The 26,058-nt window shown below is 43.4% G+C and overlaps 1 protein-coding gene across 1 annotated transcript in view; it reads left to right on the top strand.

Moving 5' to 3' along the window:
- rbms2a (RNA binding motif, single stranded interacting protein 2a) overlaps positions 1–26,058 on the top strand; it is a 96,908-nt gene that overhangs the window by 14,108 nt on the left and 56,742 nt on the right. Inside the window, exon 2 of the mRNA XM_079844473.1 lies at positions 23,677–23,837. Within this exon, the coding sequence (XP_079700599.1) occupies positions 23,677–23,837 (161 nt within the window). The remainder of the gene's footprint in view (positions 1–23,676; positions 23,838–26,058) is intronic.

Consider the following 26,058-nt stretch of genomic DNA (forward strand, 5'->3'; position numbering starts at 1 on the left):
GTGTACAAGTAAGGCTGCACGATATTGGAAAAAAACTGGCACTGCGATATTTTGGGCCCTATCATACTCCCGGCGCAAAGTGACGCCAGGCGTGACACAAGTGTTTTTTTGCTAGTTTCAGCCTGACGCAGTTATCATTTTCATGTCCAGCTCCACGTTGTTTAAATAGCAAATGCACTGACGCATCTGTTCACTCATGGGCGTCTGGTCTGAAAACCAGGTGTGTTCAGGAGCATTGTTGGAGCGTTGCTATTTTAAGGAACTGAAAACGACTGCACCATTGACCAACAAAAACCCGGTCTTAAGTCAATAGCGCAGTATTTTTGGTGTTATTTAAAGGGTGTGTTAGTAATATGCGCCTATAGGTGAATCTGCCATGGCGTGAGCGCAACTGGCTTTTAAAGGGAATGGGAGATGATACTCTGATTGGTTTATTGCATGTTAAGCCCAAAACACACCCATGACTCATTAAGAGAAAAGGTACAACCCTTTTGGACCATGCGCTAGGCGCGCAGACCGTTTTTCCCGTCGATAAGATAGCAAAAGGGGATTTGGACACTCAGACCATGTGCTCGGAAAAATCATTAAAATAGGGCCCTTTGTTTTTTATTGTAATGAGAGGGGGGAATTTATACGAGAATTATCTGAATCTGCATAGAAATAGTAAACAAATAATTAAACAAATAGTAAATGGCATTGATCACATTACTTTATCACGTTACTATACTTTGTAGTGACTATCGGATTTTCTTACTTCCATGACCATGAAGTTTTGTTAATTCTTTTTTCCTTTCCATGTGCACTGTGAACAATAGGCTTTTGTTTTCAAAATACTAAGCAATTATTTACAATTATATCTGCGCCAAATGTATTTTTTGCCTCTAGTTCAATCATAGGTGACTGAAATCATACAATTTACTTGCCATTGGCTAATTAAAGACACTTTTTAGTCGCCTAGTGTGAAATTTGGTCACATATGCGAGTGATTTGCTCGCATTGTAGAGGGTTCCATAAGTTTAGTCAATTGTCTGTCTGCTTACAATTTTTAAAGGTGGTTTTATTAATAAAGTGCACAACGAAGATCTCAAACAAAGAAAGTCTTTAATCCAATAATCCACAACGGAATACATAGGGAGCAAAGACCAGACAGAAGTCAGGGATTAAGCAGTGTATCGCTACTTCCGGTCTCATCGCAACAAAATCAAAACTAAAGTCTGAATCCTCTCGCCGGTGTTACTGCAGCGATCCGGCTGCTCTAATTCTACACAACGACACCCTTACCTCCAGATTTCACCATTTCCTGACACTAAAAGAATAGAGGAAAGCTGAAACGGTTGGATGAAGGGCCTTCTTTTAAAATAATACGCTGCAGTGCGTTCGTGAGGACGTTTACATCTCATATCTCCAGCCTGCTGAAACGTTCCCTTCCAAATGAGCATTCTGAAAAATAAATACATGTACTTCCCAACATTAACAGTGTTTTTCTCTTACTGATCATATTCCATACCTGGTGAATTTGCATTTGACTGATAAACACCCTTACGAAAAATAACCATGGTTTTATTATTGCAAAAATATAGTAACCAAGTTTTTTTGTGGATTTATTACCATTTGTATTACCAAAGTTTTACTACAAATTCCATGGTTAAACTACAGTAATCATGCTTTTTTTGTAGTAAAATGGTTCATTTTTGTGAGAGCATGATTAAAATTAAAAAGATGAATGAATGCGCGGTAACTGCCTCAAAGGAATTTAATGACATTTAATTAATCTTAAACAGTAATGCGTTGTCAATGCAACTGTTTTGAATATTAATTAAGAATTTTGGCATAAATGTGTGAATTACATACAGTGCACACTGCAGCGTCACAGTCACTATTTAGACGAGTGTGGTGAAATAATCAAGTATGTTTACGAGCCTCGGCTTATATTGGATTAAAAAACTACAAATTCCTTTGAGTTTGGAAAATCCTGTACACAGTAGGGGTGACCCCGAATAGTCGAAGATTCGATGCATCGATATGCGGAGCCTGATTCGACCACCGATCTCACAGTCGAATCTTCGCGGGTGTTATGAAATGAGGATCATACCATTTTGGCAATATGGGGGTGCGTAATGTCTAATTTCACACAGAACTACTGGTTCCCTTTCAGTCGGTCACGTTCGACGTACGTCGGAACTGACCGACGAATTGGGATCTGATCTCAGAGACCAATCTACTTCGAGTGTATTAAAAACGAGCCAATGGAGATTGGCATGCGATCCACGCATTCCACGCACCGCCCCGCAGCGCGGGTATAAATAAGGAAGTGGAATGCTTGATCATTGCTTTCTACTTCGGAGCCGAACAGTGAATGTTTCCTGTTTCTACGAAGAGTGTTTTGACGAGTCTCGTGAGAGGATCTGCTTCCAGTGCGGGTGTGACAGTGCGTCAGCGAGTGCCGCTTCAGACGGAGATCAGCTGTTGGTTCGCTGGGCGTTTCCTATTTCTGAGTGCACACACAGGCTTGCACCTTTGTACTGTGTGGTGCCGCGGTCATCTCCCTGAGTGCTTCAGCACGTTAAAAGAGCAGTTTCCTTTCTAAAAGAGCAACACGGTTTGACCCTGCGTCTTTTTCAAGATGTCATTCAAACCGTGTGTTTCTGGATGCGGTCGATATCTGTCCCCAGCTGACGGTCACGTTCGTTGTCTCACGTGTTTGGGCGTTCAGCACGCTGAGGCTGCGTTCGTGAATGACTCATGTTCCCATTGCGGGAACATGACCATCGCAGTTTTACGGTCCAGACTCCATTACCTCGAAAGAGGCGGAGCACCATTGCGCATCCCCCGATCTAGTGGTCCTCCCGCTGCAAAGCAGAGGGCTGCTACTTTGGCTGATGGCCTTGGTGGGGACCTGAGGGTTACTGTGAGGGCTTCCCCGACGGGTCAAACGGCTCCTCGGGCCCCTCCCCCCTCCGCTGCGCCGGTGGAGCTTCCAGAAGAGCGCGCTGGCCTCCCCCGGGAGGTCCCAGGCGTTTCTTTTGGGGCTCCGGCTGAGGACATGCTGTCGATTGCAGCATCGGGGGACGAGCTAATGGGCTCTGAGGATGAAGATTCGGCTGCGCTGCCCCCTTCGGGTGTGACAGCGTTGCCCGAGTCCGACCCAGAGCTTACGGCTATGCTTTCCCGGGCCGCCGCGAGTGTCGGGCTCGAGTGGAACCCTCCACCGTGTCCCGAACCCTCGCGGTTGGACGATTGGTTTCTCGGGACGGCCCGTGCTGGTTCTCAGCGCCCCGCCCCGGTTCCTTTCTTCCCGGAAGTGCATCAGGAGATCACGAAATCGTGGGTAGCGCCTTACAACGCTCGCTCACGGTCTACTGACTCCTCCGTCCTCACTACTCTCGATGGTGGTGCGGCTAAGGGCTACGTGGGAATCCCCTCAGTCGAGCGGTCTGTGGCGATGCAACTGTGTCCCAAGACCGCTGCGGACTGGCGGGGTGCCCCGCGTCTCCCCTCCCGGGCGTGTAAGTTCTCGTCCGGTCTCACGGGCAGGGCTTACACCACCTGCGGGGAAGCCGCATCATCTCTGCATGCTATGGCGCTCCTGCAGGTCCACCAGGCCAAGGCGCTAAAGCAATTGCACGAGGGTAGTTCCGACCAGGGTGTTATGCAGGAACTGCGTGCGGCGACTGACCTCGCTCTCCGGGCGACGAAAGTCACTGCACGCTCCCTGGGTCGGGCGATGTCCACACTAGTGGTCCAGGAACGCCACCTGTGGCTGAACCTGGCAGACATGCGTGATTCCGACAAGGTCCGGTTTCTCAACGCCCCTGTCTGTCAGGCCGGCCTCTTCGGCGACGCCATCGAGAGCTTCGCCCAGCAGTTCTCGGTGGCCCAGAAGCAGACGGAGGCCATCAAAAACATCCTGCCCCGACGACCCGCTGCTGCCTCCACCCAGTCGTCGTCGGCAGCACCTCCGCCTGCTCGTCGCCGAGGGCGTCCCCCTGCGTCCGCCTCCGCCCCTGCGAAACCCAAGCAGCAGCCTCCACCGGGAAAGCAGGGTGCCGGACGTAAGGGAGGCGCCCAACCCGCTCAGGGCTCCGCTAAACCAGCCGGCAAGCGCAAGGGGAAGCGGCCCTGAGACGGGCAGCCCAGGGAAGACGGGAGCTGCTCTGAGGGAGATGATGTCCGCATCCTTCTCCCACCCCCCGGAGGAGGACCGGGGGGCCCCGACTGGTGTTACATCTCTGCCGCTGGCTCTCCGGAGTCCAGCGGCACCCACATTCTCAAAAAAGAGCAGTTTCTATTTTCCCTGGGCCCCAAGAGGGCCAGGTTGGCAGTGCGCGACGCCCCCGGGCCTTGCCACTCCTTTCCTCCCCTCTCCCCCTCGCCAGGGGGCAGCAGTGTGGGCACCGAGAACGCCCCCGGGCCTTCTCACCCACACTCTGCCCCACCCTGGAATATTCGGACAACACTCCGGGCCGCCTCCGGGCCTCCCGAGTCGGGTCTGTCTATTCCACTTCGCTGCCCCACCCCGGGTACGTCTGTGGTGCCGTTGGTCCCGCTTGTACGGTCTCTGGGGGCTTGGCTTCAGCTCCCCAGGCCGTCTCGCTGGCTCATCCGTACCATCAGACTCGGCTACGCGATTCAGTTCGCTCGCCGGCCTCCCAAGTACAGGGGCATCCTCTTCACCTCCGTGCGGAGCAGCGATGCCCAGGTCTTGCGGTCAGAGATCGATGTCCTGCTGGCGAAGGACGCGATCGAGCCGGTTCCTCCAGCCGATATGAAGGCGGGGTTCTACAGCCCCTACTTCATTGTACCCAAGAAAGGGGGTGGGTTACGGCCAATCTTGGACCTGCGTATCCTGAATCGGGCCCTGCACAAGCTCCCGTTCCGGATGCTAACGCAGAAACGCATTTTCGAATGCATCCGTCCCCAAGATTGGTTTGCAGTGATCGACCTGAAGGACGCGTACTTTCATGTCTCTATCCTTCCTCGACACAGACCGTTCCTACGTTTTGCGTTCGAGGGGAAGGCATATCAGTACAAAGTCTTGCCCTTCGGGCTGTCCCTGTCGCCTCGCGTCTTCACGAAAGTTGCAGAGGCAGCCATTGTTCCGCTCAGAGAACGCGGCGTTCGCGTCCTCAACTATCTCGACGACTGGCTTATACTCGCCCAGTCTCGGGAACAGTTGTGCGAACACAGGGACATGGTGCTCAGTCACCTCAGCCTGTTGGGCCTTCGGGTCAACCGAGAGAAGAGCAAACTCTGTCCCACGCAGAGGATCTCTTATCTCGGTATGGAGCTGGATTCGGTCAGCCAGACTGCGCGCCTCACGGAAGAGCGGGTCCGGTCGGTGTTGAACTGCTTGAATTCGTTCAAGAACAGGACGGCGGTCCCACTGAAATTTTTTCAGAGGCTCCTGGGGCATATGGCATCTGCAGCCGCGGTAACGCCGCTCGGATTGCTTCATATGAGACCGCTTCAACACTGGCTCCATGACCGAGTCCCGAGGTGGGCGTGGCAGAGCGGCCAGTACCGGGTCCCAGTGACTCCTTACTGCCGCCAAACTTTCAGCCCATGGTCCGACGCTTCGTTTCTCCGGGCCGGAGTGCCCTTAGAACAAGTGTCCAGGCATGCTGTGCTCTTCACGGATGCCTCCTCCACGGGCTGGGGGGCCACGTACAACGGGCATGCAGTTTCAGGTCTGTGGACGGGACCTCAATTGCATTGGCATATCAATTGCCTCGAGTTGTTAGCGGTACACTTGGCACTGCGCCGCCTCAAGGGGCCGCTACGTGGCAAGCATGTACTGGTCCGTACGGACAGCACTGCGGCCGTTGCGTACATCAACCGTCAGGGTGGTCTACGCTCCCGTTGCATGTTCCAACTCGCCCGCCACCTCCTCCTTTGGAGTCAGAAGCATCTGAGGTCGCTTCGTGCCATTCACATCCCAGGTGCGCTGAACCAGACAGCCGACGAGCTCTCTCGCCAGTCGACACCTCCGGGGGAGTGGCGACTCCATCCCCAGGCGGTCCAGCTGATATGGGACCTCTTCGGAGCCGCACAGGTAGACCTGTTTGCCTCTCCGGACTCGACCCATTGCCAGTGGTACTATTCCCTGACCGGGGGCACCCTCGGCACGGATGCACTGGCGCACAGCTGGCCCCGGGACCTGCGCAAATATGCGTTTCCCCCAGTGAGCCTTCTTGCACAGACCCTGTGCAAGGTCAGGGAGGACGAGGAGCAGGTCTTGTTAGTTGCGCCCTACTGGCCCAACCGGACCTGGTTCCCAGAACTAACTCTCCTCGCGACAGCCCCTCCTTAGCCGATCCCCCTGAGGAGGGACCTTCTTTCTCAGGGACGGGGCACTCTATGGCACCCGCGTCCAGACCTCTGGAAACTCCATGTCTGGTCCCTGGACGGGACGCGGAGGTTCTAGGTGGTCTACCACAGGCAGTGGTAGACACCATCTCTTCTGCTAGAGCCCCCTCTACGAGGCGCCTCTACACTTTGAAGTGGAACCTGTTCGTTGAATGGTGTTCTTCCCACCGGGAAGACCCCCGAAGGTGTTCGATTAGTGTCGTGCTTTCTTTCCTGCAAGATGGGCTGGAGCGAAGGCTGTCTCCCTCCACCCTCAAAGTGTACGTCGCAGCAATAGCGGCGTATCACGACGCAGTCGAAGGTAAGTCCGTAGGAAAGCACGACTTAATCGTCAGGTTCCTCAGAGGTGCGAGGAGGCTAAATCCTCCTCGTCCAAACTCGTTACCCTCTTGGGACTTAGCTCTAGTGCTCAGAGCACTTCAAAGCCCTCCCTTTGAGCCTTTGCAGTCTGTGGAGCTTAAAATCCTGTCAATGAAGACAGTGCTTCTGACGGCATTGGCCTCCATCAAGAGGGTAGGGGACCTGCATGCACTTTCGGTCAACGAATCGTGCCTAGAATTCAGGCCGGCCAACTCTCACGTTGTCCTGAGACCCCGGCCTGGATACGTGCCCAAGGTTCCTACCACTCCCTTCCGGGACCAGGTAGTGAACCTGCAAGCGCTGCCTTCGGAGGAGGCAGACCCAGCCCAGGCTTTGTTATGTCCCGTCCGCGCTCTCCGCGCTTACGTCGACCGGACTCAAAGCTTTCGGACCTCAGAGCAACTCTTCGTCTGTTACGGAGGCCAGCAGAAGGGAAAGGCTGTCTCCAAGCAGAGGTTGGCCCACTGGATAGTGGATGCTATCGTCTTGGCTTACCAGTCCCAAGACGTGCCTTGCCCGTTCGGGTTGCGAGCACACTCAACAAGGAGTGTTGCTTCTTCCTGGGCGCTGGCTCAAGGCGCCTCGCTGACAGATATATGTAGAGCTGCGGGCTGGGCGACACCTAACACGTTCGCTAGATTCTATAGCCTCCGTGTAGAGCCGGTATCTTCCCGCATCCTCGCCCCCAGTGGCCAGTAGCGCTAAGTGCCCGTTCTAAGTGTCGGCTTGCAACGCCACTCCCGCCCTCTGGGCCGGATACGTGCGTCTATTTTTCTCCAGTTGTGTTCCCCGGAAACGGCTAACCCTGTCGAGCTCCTCCGTCACCCCTGCGGTGCCAGACGTTGCGGCCGTCTGACGCCAGGCCTGCACCCGTATGCTTGTGAAACGTGTGTGTAGGCTGGGTTCCATATGTAGCGGTCCCCTCACGGCTACCCCATATGTGTATTCTTCCACGGTACCAGCTACCCTACTCGGCTAGCCCCGTGTCTTTCCCTTGACAGAGCCCGCTCTGTCGTCTCTGGGCGTGTTCTTTCCCCCCTGGGACCAGGCTGGAACCACCCCAGAGACTGCCATATGTTGCACTACCCTGCCAGGTTAGTCCTTATGTGTATTCTGCCACCTAGCCTTCTACTGAAGGACGTGGCTCCGCAGCGTACCATCTCCCGAGACGGGCACGCTTTCCCAGCGTTATCCAATAGTCACACTGAGTGGGTCTTGCAGAAACAGCAGTGACTGACCTCCCTGCTTGGAGCCCTGACTTCCGTACCATCTAAGACGGTCCAGTGCGCTCAAGCAGGACGCTGGAAGGGCCAGCGCCCTGGCGTTTTGGTAGGGATCCCAATTCGTCGGTCAGTTCCGACGTACGTCGAACGTGACCGACTGAAAGGGAACGTCTCGGTTACGTATGTAACCCTCGTTCCCTGAAGGAGGGAACGGAGACGTACGTCCCGTCGCCAGGTGCTGTGCTTCCGCTAGGGGGCCGAGTCACTAGTTCGGCTCCTCAGCAGAAAAAAGCAATGATCAAGCATTCCACTTCCTTATTTATACCCGCGCTGCGGGGCGGTGCGTGGAATGCGTGGATCGCATGCCAATCTCCATTGGCTCGTTTTTAATACACTCGAAGTAGATTGGTCTCTGAGATCAGATCCCAATTCGTCGGTCAGTTCCGACGTACGTCTCCGTTCCCTCCTTCAGGGAACGAGGGTTACATACGTAACCGAGACGTTTTGTACGGTTATATTAAGTTATATACAGCCTTTAATTATGATAATGCTGTAAAAAAAAAAAAAGTGAAAAGAAAGAAGCGTTCAATAAATATTTTTAACGTGTGTGTGAATAAATCTAACCACCCCTGTGACAGATTTAAGTTTCACTTTCCCTGATCCGTGACAGACGAGGCGCATCTTGGCGGCAGGGATTACTTAATGTCTGGAATAAGAAACTCTAAAGTGTGGAAGATGTACTTTTAAATAGTAAAAGATGATCCAAAAAAAGTAAAATGCAAGTTGTGCCAACAGCCCATGTCCATGCCCATAGCACTCATCAACAACAAACATGGCTTTCCACTTAAAACGGGCAAGTTTAAGAGCGCACTGCAGCCGGCCAACGTTAACAAGTTGGTTTTCCCCGCACACAATTCGAAAAGACTCAAACGCACACAAGCAGAGTGAAATAATGGATTTTTTTCGATCGGGTAGGGTACAAGTGTTTTCAAAAATTTCAGCCGTTTCTAATTTTAATTTGCTGTGGACATGTCTAGCTAAAAAAACTGCCAGTTTAGCGTTTATTGTGGTTTCAGCAGTTAAAAAGAGAAATTTCACAATTCTGGCTAAACTTTCGTTGTTTTAATAATTTATTTTTATTTTATTTATTGGTCACTCAGAGTTACTTAATTTAACTGTGGCTTGTGTTTTTTTATATATGAAGAGTTCAGATGCTCAAGATGCACTGAGTGAATGCTCTCCGCATATAGTATACGTTCATAAAATACTTTCACTTCAAACCCACTAAATCCCAGCCTCAGCCCATTCAGAAGTACCGGTACTTGGGTAGAAACCTATACATAGAAACCTGTCAAAAATGCTTATTTTAAAGAAAGATGTCAGACGGACTTTGAGGCTTTTGCATCTGAAGTCTTCATATGTTCCCCTGCACTTTGGCATTTTGCACACATTTATTATGCTCCCTGTGACTTGATTTCGTTTTTATCTATTTTTTTATTATTAGTAATGTAGCCTATATTCTGTTCTAATTTAATTCTGTAAATTAATGCTTTTTATTGTTTTTCGTTGTCTCGATGTTGCGCTGCAGCTGCACTGAAAGCATGCTGGCACAGCAATTTTGCCGATTTAATTTAATTTCGCAAAATGTGAAATGCAAATCCTGTCTGCAGTCAGTGTGTTCTTTTCCTCTCTAGGCAGGTATTTTGTTTAGATTTATTTATCAAAATGTTTGTTTATATATTTGTGTGATGTTCTATATTATTTTTTAAAATGTTATGAGAAAACGTTTTACGAATGTTTATCCACCACATTACCTTTTATTTAAACCTAAATAAGAAAGCCATTGTCAGTTCGTCTGTCAGTTGGCAGGCAGTTTTGGTCGCTTTATTAAAAGTTTTTGCTGTGTGGAGTGTGTAAAATAAAATAAAAATAGTTTTACCCTCCTGCTGACTGTCTTGCCCCTCCCAGTCCCAACGCATTCACACACACTAGATGATTATTGGTCGACTATAGAAAGATTCGACAATTCTGATTCGAATGTGTAAATCATTAGTCGGGGTCACCCCTAGTACACAGTAATTATCAGTTTATATCTTCTCCTGTCACTGAAAATGTCCTGATTTTGAAATCATCCTCCGGATGCGTATTCTAAGAGGCGTTTGTTCAACTAGGTGCAACAGCACATTGAAAATATTCATAACCTGAATAATTGACACTCTGCTTTGACACACACTTCCGTTATTCAATTCTGCTGTGTTAAAGGTCTATACACATGCAGGGAGAGATCATTGACAGAACAGGCACAGGTGTGGGGTTGATTAGCAACCAAGGAAACTAACTAGGGACACAGAACACAGGCAAATGAGCACAGGAAACAGTGAAAACGAAACCAAAACAGAACATACACATTTACAGCAATATGCTTCTGCTGTTTGTGTATGAGGTGTGTTGTTCACTTGCAAATAGTTATTGGAAGTGAAGGAAAGTCATGCTTTTTTTAGGAACATCCCAAAAATCCTTGGAATGTAATTGAGCTCAGGGGCCCAAAGGACACACACACACATACACACACACACACACACATGTAGAGAACAAACAGGCAGGAAAAGAAAAGGAGGTGAATTCTGCGAGATGTTTAAAGAACAGGCTTAAACCGGGACACTGGCTTCATGGATATCCGGAGTCTTAATTAAGACCAGAGGAGCCAATAAAACGCTCCGTGTGAAGCACAAGTTTCTGTTTCAGCCCTCATTGTGTAGGGCTAGACTGTGACATGGGATTTGAGTTCCTTTCTGAGCCATCAGATCGGAAATGTGTTTCCTCTTCTCACACCTAAAATGGAGTTACGTGAACAGTAAACAAAATAAGAAAAGAAAGGCTAAATTAAGAGAACGGGGGCTAGATTCCCTGAAATCTGCTTAAGAGGAAGTTTGTAGAAGTGCAGTTAAGTCTTGTCCATTATTTTTCTTCTGACAAGATTTGGTGTTTTTTATTTGTACGGTGATCGACCATCAACACCTCAAAAGTCATCTTTTCTCAAAAGTCAAATACAAGTGTGTATTTTTATTGGAATTATACTATTTCATCCTCATTTCCGAATAAATCTGTTTTACACTAGTAACACACAATAGTTCCTCTCAGGACCTTAAGGACAAAAATGTCCCCATTGAAACCCATTGCCATTTTTAATTAATTAATTAATTTAACTATAACATGATGCAGTCTTTGTTAATAGGCTTTCATTCTGTTTCTTTTTTTACCAGATTTTGCCTTTTTCTCAGGTTTGGCCTATTGAGCAAAATGCTTGCCTTTTTCATGTTTTATGCTTGCTTATCATAGAACCAATTCACAAATTATGCAGATATAATTGTGTGGGTGTGTCAGAAGCTGCACCTGTTAGTGGGTGGGATATATTAGACAGCATGTTGATGTGTTAGAAGCGGGAAAAATGGGCAAGCGTAAGGATTTGCGTGAGTTTGACAAGGGCCAAATTGTGATGGCTAGATGACTGAGCTAGAGCATCTCCAAACCTGCAACTCTTGTGGCAACATGACATCATGACTTTGCGTAAACATACACGCCACTTTCTAAAGCCAAATGGCTTGTTATCTCTATGCATTTTAAGCTATCTGCGTGTATGTCTACGCCGTGTGATTCCGCGTGTATGTCTACGCCGTGTGATTCCGCGTGAATGTCTACGCCGAAACGAACCATTATGTGTGTGTGTGTCCCCACTATGTAAATGGATTTATAAACATACTAAATGTTTTTTTGAAAATGTAAAAATGCAGAATGTTTCTTGTGATGGGTAGGTTTAGGGGCAGTGTGTGTGTGTGTGTGATGGGCAGGTTTAGGGGTAGGGGCAGTGTAGGGGGATAGAATGAAACGGCGTTATAAACACGCTAAAAACCGATTATGCGTCTTGATAGCACGCCAAAATGGCATACGAATTGGCGTGTCATACATACGCCATTTCATGAGATCAGTCTGCTTGTGGGGTGTTCCTGGTCTGCAGTGGTCAGTATCTATCAAAAGTGCTCCAAGGAAGGAACAGTGGTGAAGCGGCGACAGGGTCATGGGCGGCCAAGGCTCGTTGATGCACGTGGGGAGTGAAGGCTGGCCCGTGTGGTCCGATCAAACAGAACTACTGTAGCTCAAATTGCTCAAGAAGTTAATGCTGGTTCTGAAAGAAAGGTGTTAGAATACACAGTGCATCACAGTTTGTTGCGTATGGGGCAGTATAGCCGCAGACCAGTCAGGGTGTGATGCTTTGGGTAATGTTCTGTGGGGAAATCTTGGGTCCTGCCATCCATGTGGATGTTACTTTGACACGTACCTCCTACCTAAGCATTGTTGCAGACCATGTACAACCTTTCATGGAAACGGTATTCCCTGGTGGCTGTGGCTCTTTCAGCAGGATAATGCGCCCTGCCACAAAGAAAACATGGTTCAGGAATGGTTTGAGGAGCACGACAGTGTGTTTGAGGTGTTGACTTTGCCTCCAGATTCCCCAGATCTCAATCCAATCGAGCATCCATAGGATGTGCTGAACAAACAAGTCCGATCCATGGAGGCCCCACCTCACAACTTACTGGACTTAAAGGATCTGCTGCTTAAACATCTTGGTGCCAGATACCACAGCACACCTTCAGGGGTCTAATGGAGTCCATGCCTCGACGGGTCAGGGCTGTTTTGGCAGCAAAAGTGGGACCCACACAATATTATGTGTTATATAATGTTATCCATGATTTGGGTATATTTAGTCATTCACTGATATACTTTGCCCTGACACATGGCTTTAGTTCCATCAGCAGTTTCAGAGGAAATTCATAGTTTTTATTTTATGACTTTATTTTATTCATAGTTTTTTATTTAATTTTAATGAAATATTATGTATATTATGCAATGATGAATTGTGCACAACAGTAACCATGCAGGTTTTTGTTTTGTTTAGCAGGTGAAGAAAACTTTTGATTGTGAAAACCGTGGGAACTGGTATGACAGTAACCAAAGAAACCACAGCGAGTTTACTTCAGGTGAACATCAGAGCGTCACTGGGTTTTAGAGGACATTGCACATGCATGTTCTTTGAAAGAGGATCCAGTGGCCATGAAAGCACAGATTGTGTGGGGGGAAAAAAACTTCTTGCTGCACAATCTTGGTTAAAACAACCAGATTTAAAAGGCACAATATGTAAGATAATTGGATTAAAATATCCAAAAGCCGCTAGAACAATGTTATATATTTTGTTGACCTGTGTTCTTACATTATCCCAAATGTTTCCAAGAATGTTTAAATTCAGAAAAATAAGCAATTTTAACCAGTGTTATGGACCGTGTCTGTGCGTCGCCTATCGATGACATCATACCCGCGTTACCCTTGATTTACGATTTTATTTTGTAGAAACCATGGAAACACCAGAGACGCTTTAATATATGATGTGTTTTATTAGACAGGTGAGCAATGTTTGGATCATTCATGGACAGAAAACATCATTGTTATACAACTCAGCACAGTTAGTCTTATTGTTTAAAGGGGTCATGATCTGGCTTTTAAAAAAAATGTATACTGTTGTCTGAGGTCAACGTCTTACGTTTGCGTGGTTTTTACATTCAAAAACATCATAATGAATAAGTAATAGGCTACTTTCTACTCTGGTTTTGAGCCTCTCTCATGGAACGCTCGGTTTTTATGGGCGTGCCGCACTGAAGATTTGGAAGTAAACCCCCACTGCTATGATTGGATAACAGTTTTGCATAATAATTAGTTTCGGCTTTCCCATCAGTACATGTGGGGAATTGTTTTAAAAACTTTCAATGTGGAGAAACGGCAACCGGAATCCGCCCACAGGGCTCGCAAAATGTCTTTATCAAACAAACACAATTATTTCTCTCTCATCCACCTGCGATTAATATGAATGTTATTTTTTTATTACTTGGGCCGCCCTATAGGTGGATATTACCGCGAACAAGGTATCACTAACACAAGCCAAGTACGTGCATCAGCAAAACTTCACTGCAGACAAATCAGCATGTTCAAAGCTTCCGCAACATAATCAGTAGATATCAAACGATCTCTAACAATGCAATACTATCACATATAAAAAACATGTTTTACTCACATAAGTGTTGCACCATTCCTGTCGGAGCCAATATAGAAGGCACAGCATTGTGTTTTAATCTCAATATGTCTGCAGATCCAGTCTCGACCTGTGTCTCGTTTACAGGTGAAAAGTGAACAAACGTGAAATGTCTTATCCACGTGAGCTGGAACTTCATTAAAAATAAAGTTCAACCACTCATTCCTAATATTAGAATCCGAAGGAAGCTTATGCAGGGACTGTGTTCTTCCACAACAGGCACAGCGCAATATCTTGCTATCATAGGCATGTTTATTGCTCGGAAGTGTGATCCATTTAGCTCCACGAGTCGGTGGGCAGGGTTTCTCTGGACCGACTCGATCACATGATCCACTCTGTGCTATCGTGTCACTGGACCGACTCGATCACATGATCCACTCTGTGCTATCGTGTCACTGGACCGACTCGATCACATGATCCACTCTGTGCTCTCGTGTTTCTGGACCGACTCGATCACATGATCCGCTCTGTGCTCTCGTGTTTCTGGACCGACTCGATCACATGATCCGCTCTGTGCTGTCGTGTCTCTGGACCGGAGCTGCGGCGGTTCACGTGACACTAACGTGAAACCAGACTTTATTCACTACAATGGAAAGCATATTTACACTGTCTGAATCGTTCCCTATCCCCTATATAATGCACTTTGTGCCATTCACATAGAAAATAATAAATGTATGAACAAGTGACTGATTTCAGCCGCAGCTTCAGCGTCTCTTTATAGTCTAGGGGGTGGGACTTCAGATTCTAGTGAGCATTTGATTGGACAGAAAATCTAATGAGAAGCAGGGTGAGGTTGGCGGAAGTGAGAGACTGTAAATTTCGAATGCTTATATCTTCTAAACGTGAATGTTGTCATTGTTTTGGAGCACGCTAGCTTATAGATAACAGTAAGGCTTTCATTTTGATCTCATAGGGACTAGGGCTGTCATTTATGAGAAAAATCTAATTCAAACGGATATCAAATATCAAGCAATATATTCGAATATATTTGAATATCTACGAGCGCCGCCCCCAACAACAAAAAAAAAAAACGACAACAACACCGTAACGGAGATTCAATCACAAATGTATTAACAGTCTGACAGTCATGAACAGGACTCAGGCCATAGCCTGTCTGGAAAAACAAATGGTTAACTTAATGTTTGAAACAGCAGGTTATCAACTTAATTGATATGAATTGCCACTATGCACACTGCATAGCCAATCACAACATAAGGCTACATGGGAAAAAACAGTATCAGAACCGGCACAAACATTAACGTGACAACTTAAACAGCAGCAGGAGTACGGCCTATAGCCTAGCCTAATTCATTTATTTATATTGTTTGCTAGAAACATTAATCTATCAACTTGATCTGGATCAAGTGCGGCTCTCTTTTTATTGACAATGTTCCCCGCGGTGGAGAACACTTGTTCAGAGCGCACAGATGTGCCTGGCACACACAGGTATTTGCGCGTCAATGTTGAGAGAAGTGGTTATCTTTAACGGTTACTTTACCATCTATAGTGTAGAACCCAAAATGTTTCCAGACACTACTTTTAAGATGGGTTGGGGTCGTAATTGTCCGCTCAGGCTGGCCGTTCTGAGAGTTATCTTCCATTTTCAAAACAGACTGGCTATTACTCGCTTGATTTGGTCATGGGCCTACGCTACAATACGTTTAGAGCGCCCTCTATTGGATGAGATGGCAAACAATAAAAAACAAACGGTCTAATCATAGACTGTAAAATATGCACTACATGGCACTTTAAAAACCGGATAGTTTATTTATAGTTCGATTACGGATATTTCCTGTGCATATTCGAATATTGAATAAAAAGTGAACTTTAGTTATATTCTTTGCTTACAGAACTCAGGTGCCATAGCAAATAGAGGACACATAAAGTCACATTCATACGCATGCACATATTTTACATCTTACCATGCTTCCCGTGTATACTTAATGATAACAATATGATGACGCACTTCTGAGAGTGTTACCTTTCCATTTAAGACTCCCTACAGGTCTTAAATTTAGCTTAATGAAACCTGCAGGCACCTTGTAATTGAACTGGCTCGTATGACTATGGCTTTCTCTGATCTTTAGGTTCTAACTGTTGGCAAGGCCACACTAAAAGTACTTTGAAGCCGTTCCCCGTGTATAATTATTGTAGTATTTGTTCATTGATCTGTGTTTTTTGGCATCTGCTGTGTTCTCTGTGAGTCATTGTGGATGTTGGAGACGTCGTGGTGCGAGTTGGTTACTTTGATTCAAATAATGGATTTGAACCGCTCTAAAATTGCGCAAGTATTCATCACCCTTGAAGTATTTTTAATGAATCAACAGACAGGGATCACGTTGAGCTTTTGAGCCAGTGCGGGGTTCTCTTGAAACTTTTAAAGCGCAAGCAAGACGGGCTCACAAAAGCAGAAAGGCTCATAATTAGCAGGACTGAAGCGGGTCCCCACAGGGCCCTCGAGCGCTTGATTTGTGCTGGTGGATCCGTAAACTAGCAGGCTGTGATCTATAACCTCTCTCGCGGTGTGCGCAGTCAGATGTCTGCTGCCGGCTGTAATTGGACGCTTTATCCTTCTCTGAACCCCGTCAAGAGCAAATAAGGCAGCCAGAGAGTTTCCCAGAGTGATAATACACAGGGAGTGTTACGCGTCACATGGTAAAGCTGCGAGAGATGTTCAATTTGCTTAATGTGGTGTTCTTTGTCTACTGTTTTCATGCAATCTTCCTGGAAATGTCTTTTGCTTTCAGAGGAAAAGTACATTCATTTCTTTTGTGGTGCAGAATGGCTCATTGAGTTTTAATGATTCCCACAAGACACTCAGACAAACCAGCCAAAGAGAGATAAGTGAAACACGACTTCTCTTATATGAGTGTATTTGTGTCATTTGATTTTGCATCAAGCCTGTAGTTGAATCTCTATAAAGATATGTTTGCGTATTAACGCGCAAACTTCGGTCTATTTGCCGTTTAATGTCATATCGCAATTGTATTAGTGTGCAACTCTTCTTTTGATTTATTACATTTGGAAGTCAAAGAGTGTTCAAATACTGTGGTTTCAGTGATCTGATCACAATATGTTTGGAACCTCTTTTCCACCTGGATCTAGTGCTGACCCGAGCCGTTGAAAAACAGCATTGCGACATGTGGTCACGTGGTTCACGGAGCTCTCAAAAGTTCCAAACAACTCGCCGCTGTCAATCTCTTTGAATGTTTTTAAGCAGGAGAGAGTACAATTCCTGGCACCTGCCCCAAGAGCCAATTGTGATTTTGTGCTAAAAACAAAATTACAATTTTGAGAAAATGTACATTTTAGAATGAATATTTTCTCATTTTATTTGTCTCATCTTATTATTTTAGTGGGTAGAATGAGTAAGCTGTTTGTTGTTGTTAGAATGACAAATGTTTTAAGTTACATTTTTAGGCTGCTCTGCCTCAGAAATCTAACAGCATGCTAGATTACGTTATCATGGTCTGAAGCTGAAAAAAAGTGTTTAAAATTGTTAAGACGGCTCTATAGACCATTTAATAAAGTTCATATAATTATTAATAATATTAATAATATAGGTCATACAAATCTAAAGTTTAGGTTACAGCTGCATCTGTCTCTGAGGGGAAATGAGCAGTGATTTGATGTTTTTGATGGATTTGATGTTATTGAACTCTGAAACCATCTTTGCTTGGTTTGAATGATCTGAATACATGCGTTCTCGGCCTTGTCAAACCGCGACTGCATGTTCAATATGTTAAAGATTGTTACTATGTGACCAAACATTTTACTGTACCAATCTTTTTTATGGATCGTAAAATTTTGCATCCAGGACAAATGAGCTAGCCTGGCTCCGCCCTCCTGCGTACTTTCTCTCAATTTTCATTTTCCTTCAGTACTCCGTCTGGGACTGCGGTATATTCTTAGGTTTTCTCCGAATACATTTTTACCGGTCCAATCAGCGAACAGAGGGAGTGGCTGAGAACGATGACGTTGATGTCGTGCGCTAGTTTGAGTTGTAGTTCAGTAATGGTGGCGGAGAAAGATGCGAGCGAAGCCATTCATTCCGTTGTGGCACCGCTGCCGAATATCCAGAAGTTAAAGCCTTTCCAGCTCGCTCCGTTAGTGGTGAAGGAGTTGGCTGAAGCCCTATTCGGACGGTAATTGTTTCTCGTGGGGTCGGATGGCATTGTCATCATTTACAGGGGCTAGTCAGTGATTTTATTGCCGTCCGTCTCCCACCACCCGCGTAAAAATCCCCGGCCGAATGACCTATTGTTTTAGACAAACTCCAAAGTCGTGTGGTAATTGAATTGCTGTCCGAATCCACATCTCTGAGTTTTCAAGAATATATAATTTCAAAATTCACTGTTTATATCCTTTTTGACGACTGCAGAGCACCGTGCGTTTGCGCTTCGCTGTAATTTGGATACATTTCTACACTTGTATTTCTTTAAATGCTGACAAGTGTTTACAAGAGCAATATATTTCATCACCACTCAAAAAATAAAAAGAAGAAAAGCATGTAAACATTTGAATTGGGCCGTTATTCGGCAGCATTTATTCTTATCATTCCAAGCATATGACATTTTATTTACAGCAATCATGTTACGGAACACGTGAGCAGCGCGTTCCCGATCACAAAACTCTCCTCTCCATTGTAAATAAATCACAATCCGAATGACCACGACCAAACGTTAGTGATTGGTTATGGCAGATCCTGAGTGGCTCTTGGTAGATCCAATAGTTTTAAACTTCAACAGAGCACCCGCCTTCAAGGAAGTAAACGCTTGTCAATGGAGAGTGGCCAGACTCTCTGTACAAATGAAATGTGCGAGAGTCTGGTAACACCAGGCTACAAATGAGCTGACCTGAGTCCACTCCAAACCCATGGGCTTCGTCATATAAAGGCCGCTCATCGGCCTTGTCAGATCTGCTGTTCCACTTCACCGTGATCTTATGATTAATATTTTATAATTTATTAATAGGCATAATGGCCTATTATTCCTGAAAATAGTAAGCAGTAAACTGGTGAATTTCACCCTCTGTATTTTACAAATATTTGGGGCGCGAAAGATACGATAGAATTTGTGATATACACGAAAATGTGTATGGAAACGACTCGAGGACAGATTTTTTTTAGCAACACAAACATAACTTATGCCACAATGCAGTTTTTTTTTAGGGATGACGTCATTACACACACTTTTATCTGTAAAAAAAAGCCAATTGGATGGAAAAAGGCTGGAGACAGCAAATTTTGCTATCTTTTTTAACGCATATTCACTTTGTTGATAACAAAACGAAACTTGGCTTGTGACAGCTTTATTTCCGTGTCCCCTGCTTTCCCATGATTAATGCCTGAGACATGGACGCTTTAAACCTTAGACCAAGATGAACTACACATTTGCTGTTCTTCACATTTCAGTGCTGGTTTTCTTTTGGCAGGCATCTGAAAGTTGCTTAATGTTATTATTGGATGGAATAAACCAAAGGTTAAGTCAACAAACTCATGGAGCAGAGGGGAAGGGAAACCATGGGATGTTGCAACATGCAGGATTGTGATTGTGTGTTTGGGTGAACCGGCTCATCCTTCACATTAACCAGTGCAGGTTAGTGTAAGGACACAGCTGTTAATGTGTAATGATCACAGTCACTGTGTAGAGCTAATTCGATTCAATGATGATTAATTTGGATATATCTGGTACAGTACATGTCAACTTTTCTCAAAGAAAAAATCTCTCACAACTAATGCTGGAACCCTGTCTCTTGGTACATTACTGTAATATTAAAGCATTTTCTTGTGGTGCCCCCCTCAGCACTTGGTACCCTACCCGATGCGCGTGATGCGCGTAGTGGGAGCACTGTATGTAGGCTACTGTAATATGTCAAAAACATCGGTAACACTTTATAATATCTACACACTTTTGAGCATTAGTTAAGCATTAGTAAATAGTTACGTCATCATTTATAAAACATTAATAGACATTAATAAGCAGTTTATTAATACAGCTATAAATGTGTTATTCTTGATAAATAAGCATATTTATAATGTGTTTAATAATACTTTATTAATACTTTATTAATGATTAATTTGTCATTTCTAAATTAAGGATTACATTATTTACAAACCAGTTATTTAAGAGTTGTCATTGGTTCATAAGATCATTTAGAAAGTGTAAGTAAAGAATTAATAAATCTAAATGTACGTTTATACATCTTGACATTATTTAGACATATATAAAAAGTTATTCATTGTGTTAATAAATGCTTTATTAACACATATTCCTACTGTAATTCATGAGTAATTCAGGTAGTTATAAAACATTTAGTAGTTGTCAGTTAACTCTTTTTGTGAGCTCATCTAAAGTGAGGGCTAGGTATGCCTCGTAAAGCTTTTACAAAAGGGGATATAAAGGCTCCGTTATCGTCAAAAAGGAACCAAACTGAAAAAGGAAACAAACACAACACAGAGTGATACAGAACATAGATATATTTATTTCAAAAAGCAAAAAATGAAACTGTACAACTGTACACTTGATATAACATGGAAAATAAACCTCTGCAATGTCATAGAAAAACCTCCAGAAAACATCAAATGAAACTAAGCCTCTGTAATCTGATATAAAAACACATTTCTGTAAAGTGTAAACATTGCAAGAATAAAAATGTACCAGTAGATTACAGGAGTGCCAAAATACAAAAAATTATGTGTATAAAACAATAATAATATAATAACATATTTTGCAGTGTCAAAACTACCTCAGAACTAACTTTAAAACATTAGAGAACCGCAGAGCAGAAGATAACTGAGCCTTTATATCCCCTTTGTAAAAGCTTTACAAGGCATACGTAGCCCTCACTTTAGTAACGTAACTGACAACTACTAAATGTTTTATAACTACCTGAATTACTCATGAATTACTGTAGGAATATATGTTAATAAAGCATTTATTAACACACTGAGTAACTATTACTATATGTCTAAATACGTATAAAGTATGAAAATACAATTATTAAACATTATAGATATGCTTAGAAATCACATAAGCATTTATTAACACACTGAGTAACTATTGCTATATGCCTAAATAATAATATGTACAAACGTACATTTAGATAGTGTATTAATTCTTTAATTACACTTTTTAAATGATCTTAGGAACCACTGACAACTCTTAAATAACTGGTTTGTAAATAATGTAATTCTTAATTTAGAAATTATAAATTAATCATAAATAAAGTATGAAAATACAATTATTAAACTTTTGAAAGGTCTCACAGAGTTGAAAACAACAAGCGTAATTATTTTGGGCTTTGACTAAAATTGAGCGAGTTTTTGTACCCATATGTAAATAATATACGGATGCAACATTTATGTCACTTTTTCACTTATAACCTTATGAAATATGGTCAGATGTATATGGTCAGAAATATGTTGGTAAATCCAACATAATCCCTTGCGTCGATCACAAGATATTCCTCACGGAGGAACAATAATTTTAAAATAGCCTTCCTGGTGTCAAGGGCTAAACAAAATGTCTACCTTGGTTCCAAATGCGTTAACTTTTGATTACTTTATGCTATCATCACAAAATGTGATCCAGATGCAATGCATATTTAGGGTAACTTAACCAAAAAAGAATAGTCCTCCTACCTTATTTCCTGAGTTATTGCATGTCAAATAAGAAAGATATGTACAATTGTAATATAAAAAAAAACATTATCAGTTTCTCAGTATGAGAATGTCCAAATGTGAGTTTTTTTCTTTCTAAAAATGTCAAAAGTTTTCTTGCAAGCGGTACCCACCTTTTGACTCTCCTTGCTATAGTTTTGTAGTTATGAGTCTTTATTTTTGTATGTCATTCAGAAAAACAACCCTAAAAATGTCTTCAGGGCTTAAAGGGTTTAAGGGGTCATGAACTGGCTTTTTAATTTTTTTTATACTGTTGTCTGAGGTCAACTTATGACATTTGCGTGGTTTTTACATTCAAAAATATTATAATGAATAAGTAATAGGCTATTTTGTACCCTGGTTTTGAGGCTCTCTCAAGACACGTTCGGTTTCAATGGGCGTGCCGCACTGAAGACTTGGAAGTAAACGGCCACGGCTAGGATTGGATAAGATTTGTATATTTAATGAGCTTCAGCTCCCCTCAGTACATGTGGGAATTGTATTAAAAGCATGTGGAGAAATGCTCACAGGGCTCGCAAAATGCCTTTATCAAACAAACACGATTTATCTCTCATCCTGTCATCCACCCGCGATTGATTGGAATTTTATTTTTTTATACAGAAGCAGATGTACATATTTATCTGTTGAGGCGGCGTTTCTGCGTTCTATGACGTCAATAGTCAACATATTCTGAAATCGACCGTTTTCTGGGTCTGGTGTCAATAAAAGCTTTTCTTTGACCAACAAGGAAGTTTTCAGCTCCGAAACTTACAGGATATTCTTATATCACGACAAACTTTCATGTATCAAAGGCTCAAGGGAAAGTTGATTTCTCAATTCATCACCGCTTTAAAGCTACACTGTGTGATATTTTCCCCCATCTAGCGGTTAAAAGGTATATGACCATCCAGTGAATATTAGTTTCTCTTCCTCTCAATTCCGATTTCGTTTTAACTCCTACGATGGCCGATTTAGTCCAAGATTAATATGGCTTCCAGTTCGACCTCGTCCACATTCGACACGGTGCCATCGAGTGTTAAAACGCGAAAGGCGAAGCTTGAATTTACGGGTATGTCCCTCTTTGGCTAATGTACCTTCAAGATGGAGGGGCAACATGGCGACCTGCATTCGAACCCCTTACCCGTATGTATTTTCAATGGCATATTATAAACTTACGAGAATAATGTATATTTACTTCTTTCAAGTAATAAAGTAATGAGCACATATATTTTTGAAAGAACTAAGTGTTTTTAGCTAAGAATAAACTAAAAAAGTTACACAGTGTAGCTTTAAGAATCAATATCAGTTCATCAAAATGAGAATCTATTAAAATTGAGAAATCAGCATTTCTATCCCAGCCCTTCTAAAAATAACTATCACAGATTTCATTCAACACAATATATTTTACTTCTGTATTTACAAGTCAGACAAAGGCCATTTTTTTCTTTTTTTTATGGGTTGTCTATAGTATTTGACAGGAAATAATTTGGAAATAGGGAATTGGATTAGGACATGGACTTGGGACACAGGCCATACGTGAATTTGTGTTCTTGCAACTTGCTGAAGAAGCCATTTCTCACATACTCCTCATACATTTGACTTTTGATATACTACAAATATCGCTGGTGTTGTAGTCAAAAAAAAGAAAAGAAAAAAAGGTTGACTATGTTGGAACTCTTTTAGGATAATGTAATTTTTATTTCATTTTATAGTTTTGGCTTTCAGTTTTAATACATTTTAATGGTGCTTTAAGTCGATTTATTTACATTTTAAAAATGCTGGTACCTTTTCGACCGCAAATTGACTTTATATTCTAATTAACAATTTTTTTGTCTTTGTTATAGTTTGGTTAAATATTAATAACATTGATTTAACTGTACTTATATTGGTTTGTATAAGTATACATATATATTTTCTTATTTCAACAGCAAGCCTATGTGTCCTCCAGCCACCAGATGGCACTGTCCAGTCCCAACAGTAGCAGCGCAAGTAGTGTGGGAGGCGGGGAACAGCTGAGCAAAACGAACCTTTACATCCGTGGACTCCATCCTGGGACCACTGACCAAGACCTGGTCAAGCTCTGCCAACCGTAAGTCTCGCTGTTCTACGTACGCAAGCTAGCTTCATTGTGCTCGTATTTGTGAGGAGTGTTTCGAAAGTCTGATATAATTGAACCAAATTCTTCAATTGATTCATTCTTATGAAGCACTCAAAACACCAAGGGTCCTATTTTAACGATCTAAGCACATGGTCTGAAGCGCACAGCGCAAGTGCACTTAGGGCATGTCCGAATCCACTGGGAAAAATGGTCGGCGCGCCAGGCGCATGGTCCAAAAGGGTTGTCCCTATTCTCTTAATGAGTCATGGGTGTGTTTTTAGGCTTAACGTGCAATAAACCAATCAGAGTCTCATCTCCCATTCCCTTTAAAAGCCAGTTGCGCTCGCGCCATGGCGGATTCGCTATTTACATGGAGAAATTTGCAAACAGAAAGACTGAACGCTTCTCCAGAGATATTGTATAAAAACACATTTAATATTTAAAATGTGTGTGTGCTGCTGGTGTGTAATAAGCAGAATGTACGCACGTTGTGCACCGCTCATAGGTGCATATTACTAACACACCCTTTAAATAACACAAAAAATACTGCGCTATTGACTTTAGACCAGCCTGTGTCCGATATCGCCCCCTATACCCTAAAATAGCAGGGCACAAAAAAAATGGCACTATTTGAGGGGACAGCTGTTTGTAGTGGTGTCCGAAACCATAGTGGATGTTATCGTGTGCACTCATTCAATTCCCATTCATTCACTGCAATAACGAGTGTACAACTGATGTATGCTCAAAAGCTAGAGAATACCCATAATGCACTGTGAGAGTCGCACATCGAATTAATTCCTGCGTCTGACCACAAGATGGCACCCGCAGCTTTTCCAAACCGCTTTTCCAATGTAGCTACAGCCTATATACAGGTATAAATTCCTTTTATTTATTATTAAATTGTATAACTGTATTTTATACATGCTAGTTTCCATGAGAGTTCAAGATAAATCTTTTTTTATTTTCTGGAGCTGCAAGTTTGCTACGTTTCACCTTCAATTAAATAGCAAGCACAAACTATGCAAATACGGCAGCCCTTCATTTACCCTTTAGCTTTTAAATAAAAAAGTATGCTTAGTGTGATGTTGCAGTTGCTGCAAAGCAGCATGAAAGCAATGAAAAACATTTTAATATGCACAAACTTGATGAGATTTAAAAGGCATAAACCTGAACTTGTTGACATGTTCCATATGTAATTTTAACAAGGACACTGTAGAGGGGAAATAGAGCATGACTTTACATTATTCAGAGGGGACCTTGTCTTCTCACTTCAGGAGAAGTTCATACACCACTGCTTTGAAGCTCCTTTAAGCACTCTTCTCTCTTTCAGGACTTCTTAGATTGTGGTAGACATGTATGTGATTGTTGTTTAATCTTGATGAGATCCCTTTAAGTTGGATGTTTCTTTCATCTGTAAACTTCTGCTTGTTAATGTGCTTACAGTGTAGAGATCTCAAGATCAGATCTAACTTTGAGTATGTTTTGTTGAACAAATTACAGTAGGCTTTGAGGTTGAGGTTTGAACTCAAGCCATTTGTGGTTCAAAAGAGGAAACATGAGGGTAAATTCAGGAGCCATAAATCAAATAGGAGTGGCATAAAGGAAATACTTCGCTTTCTTGTGATGAAGCCCAAGAGCTTTATTTTAAAATGTTACGTCAAGCAACTTTACAAAGATTTTCGGCTTATTTCAGTATATGTACTGTATATATACCAGTTAGTTGTGGTTCTCAAATCTGATTGGCTTAGAGCCTTTTCCAACCATGCAATATTCTACTAATATACCTGTCCGTCGGCAGGCCGGTGATACATTTTGGTAGCCCGTCTGAAAAACACATAGCCTCGGGACGTTGGGCTTTGCGAGCCCTGGCCTATACAGACTACCGGCACATCCGGGAACTTAACTGTTAATTTCGTCAACGCCACTTTTTAGAGAAAAATAAACTAGACTTCCTATAGACTTCAATACAAAATATTGGCACAAAATAACATTTGTACACAGCCAGCAGGCTTGAATAACTTAAGAAATCACTCAGATTAAACATGTCAAGTAATTATATGTTCAGCCTGCCCTCCAAGACTCCAACTTAATTTGGTCAATTTAAAAACATGTCCCTTCATTCTCCCAGCGTCAAATTGGCATATCAAGTGAATGATTTTACTTTGTTTTTGCTAGTAAACATCTTTAAATGTATATATTATGTCTTTCTGTC

This window comes from Gobio gobio (assembly GCF_949357685.1).
Source record: "Gobio gobio genome assembly, chromosome: 19".
In the NCBI taxonomy this organism is placed as follows: Eukaryota; Metazoa; Chordata; class Actinopteri; order Cypriniformes; family Gobionidae; genus Gobio; species Gobio gobio.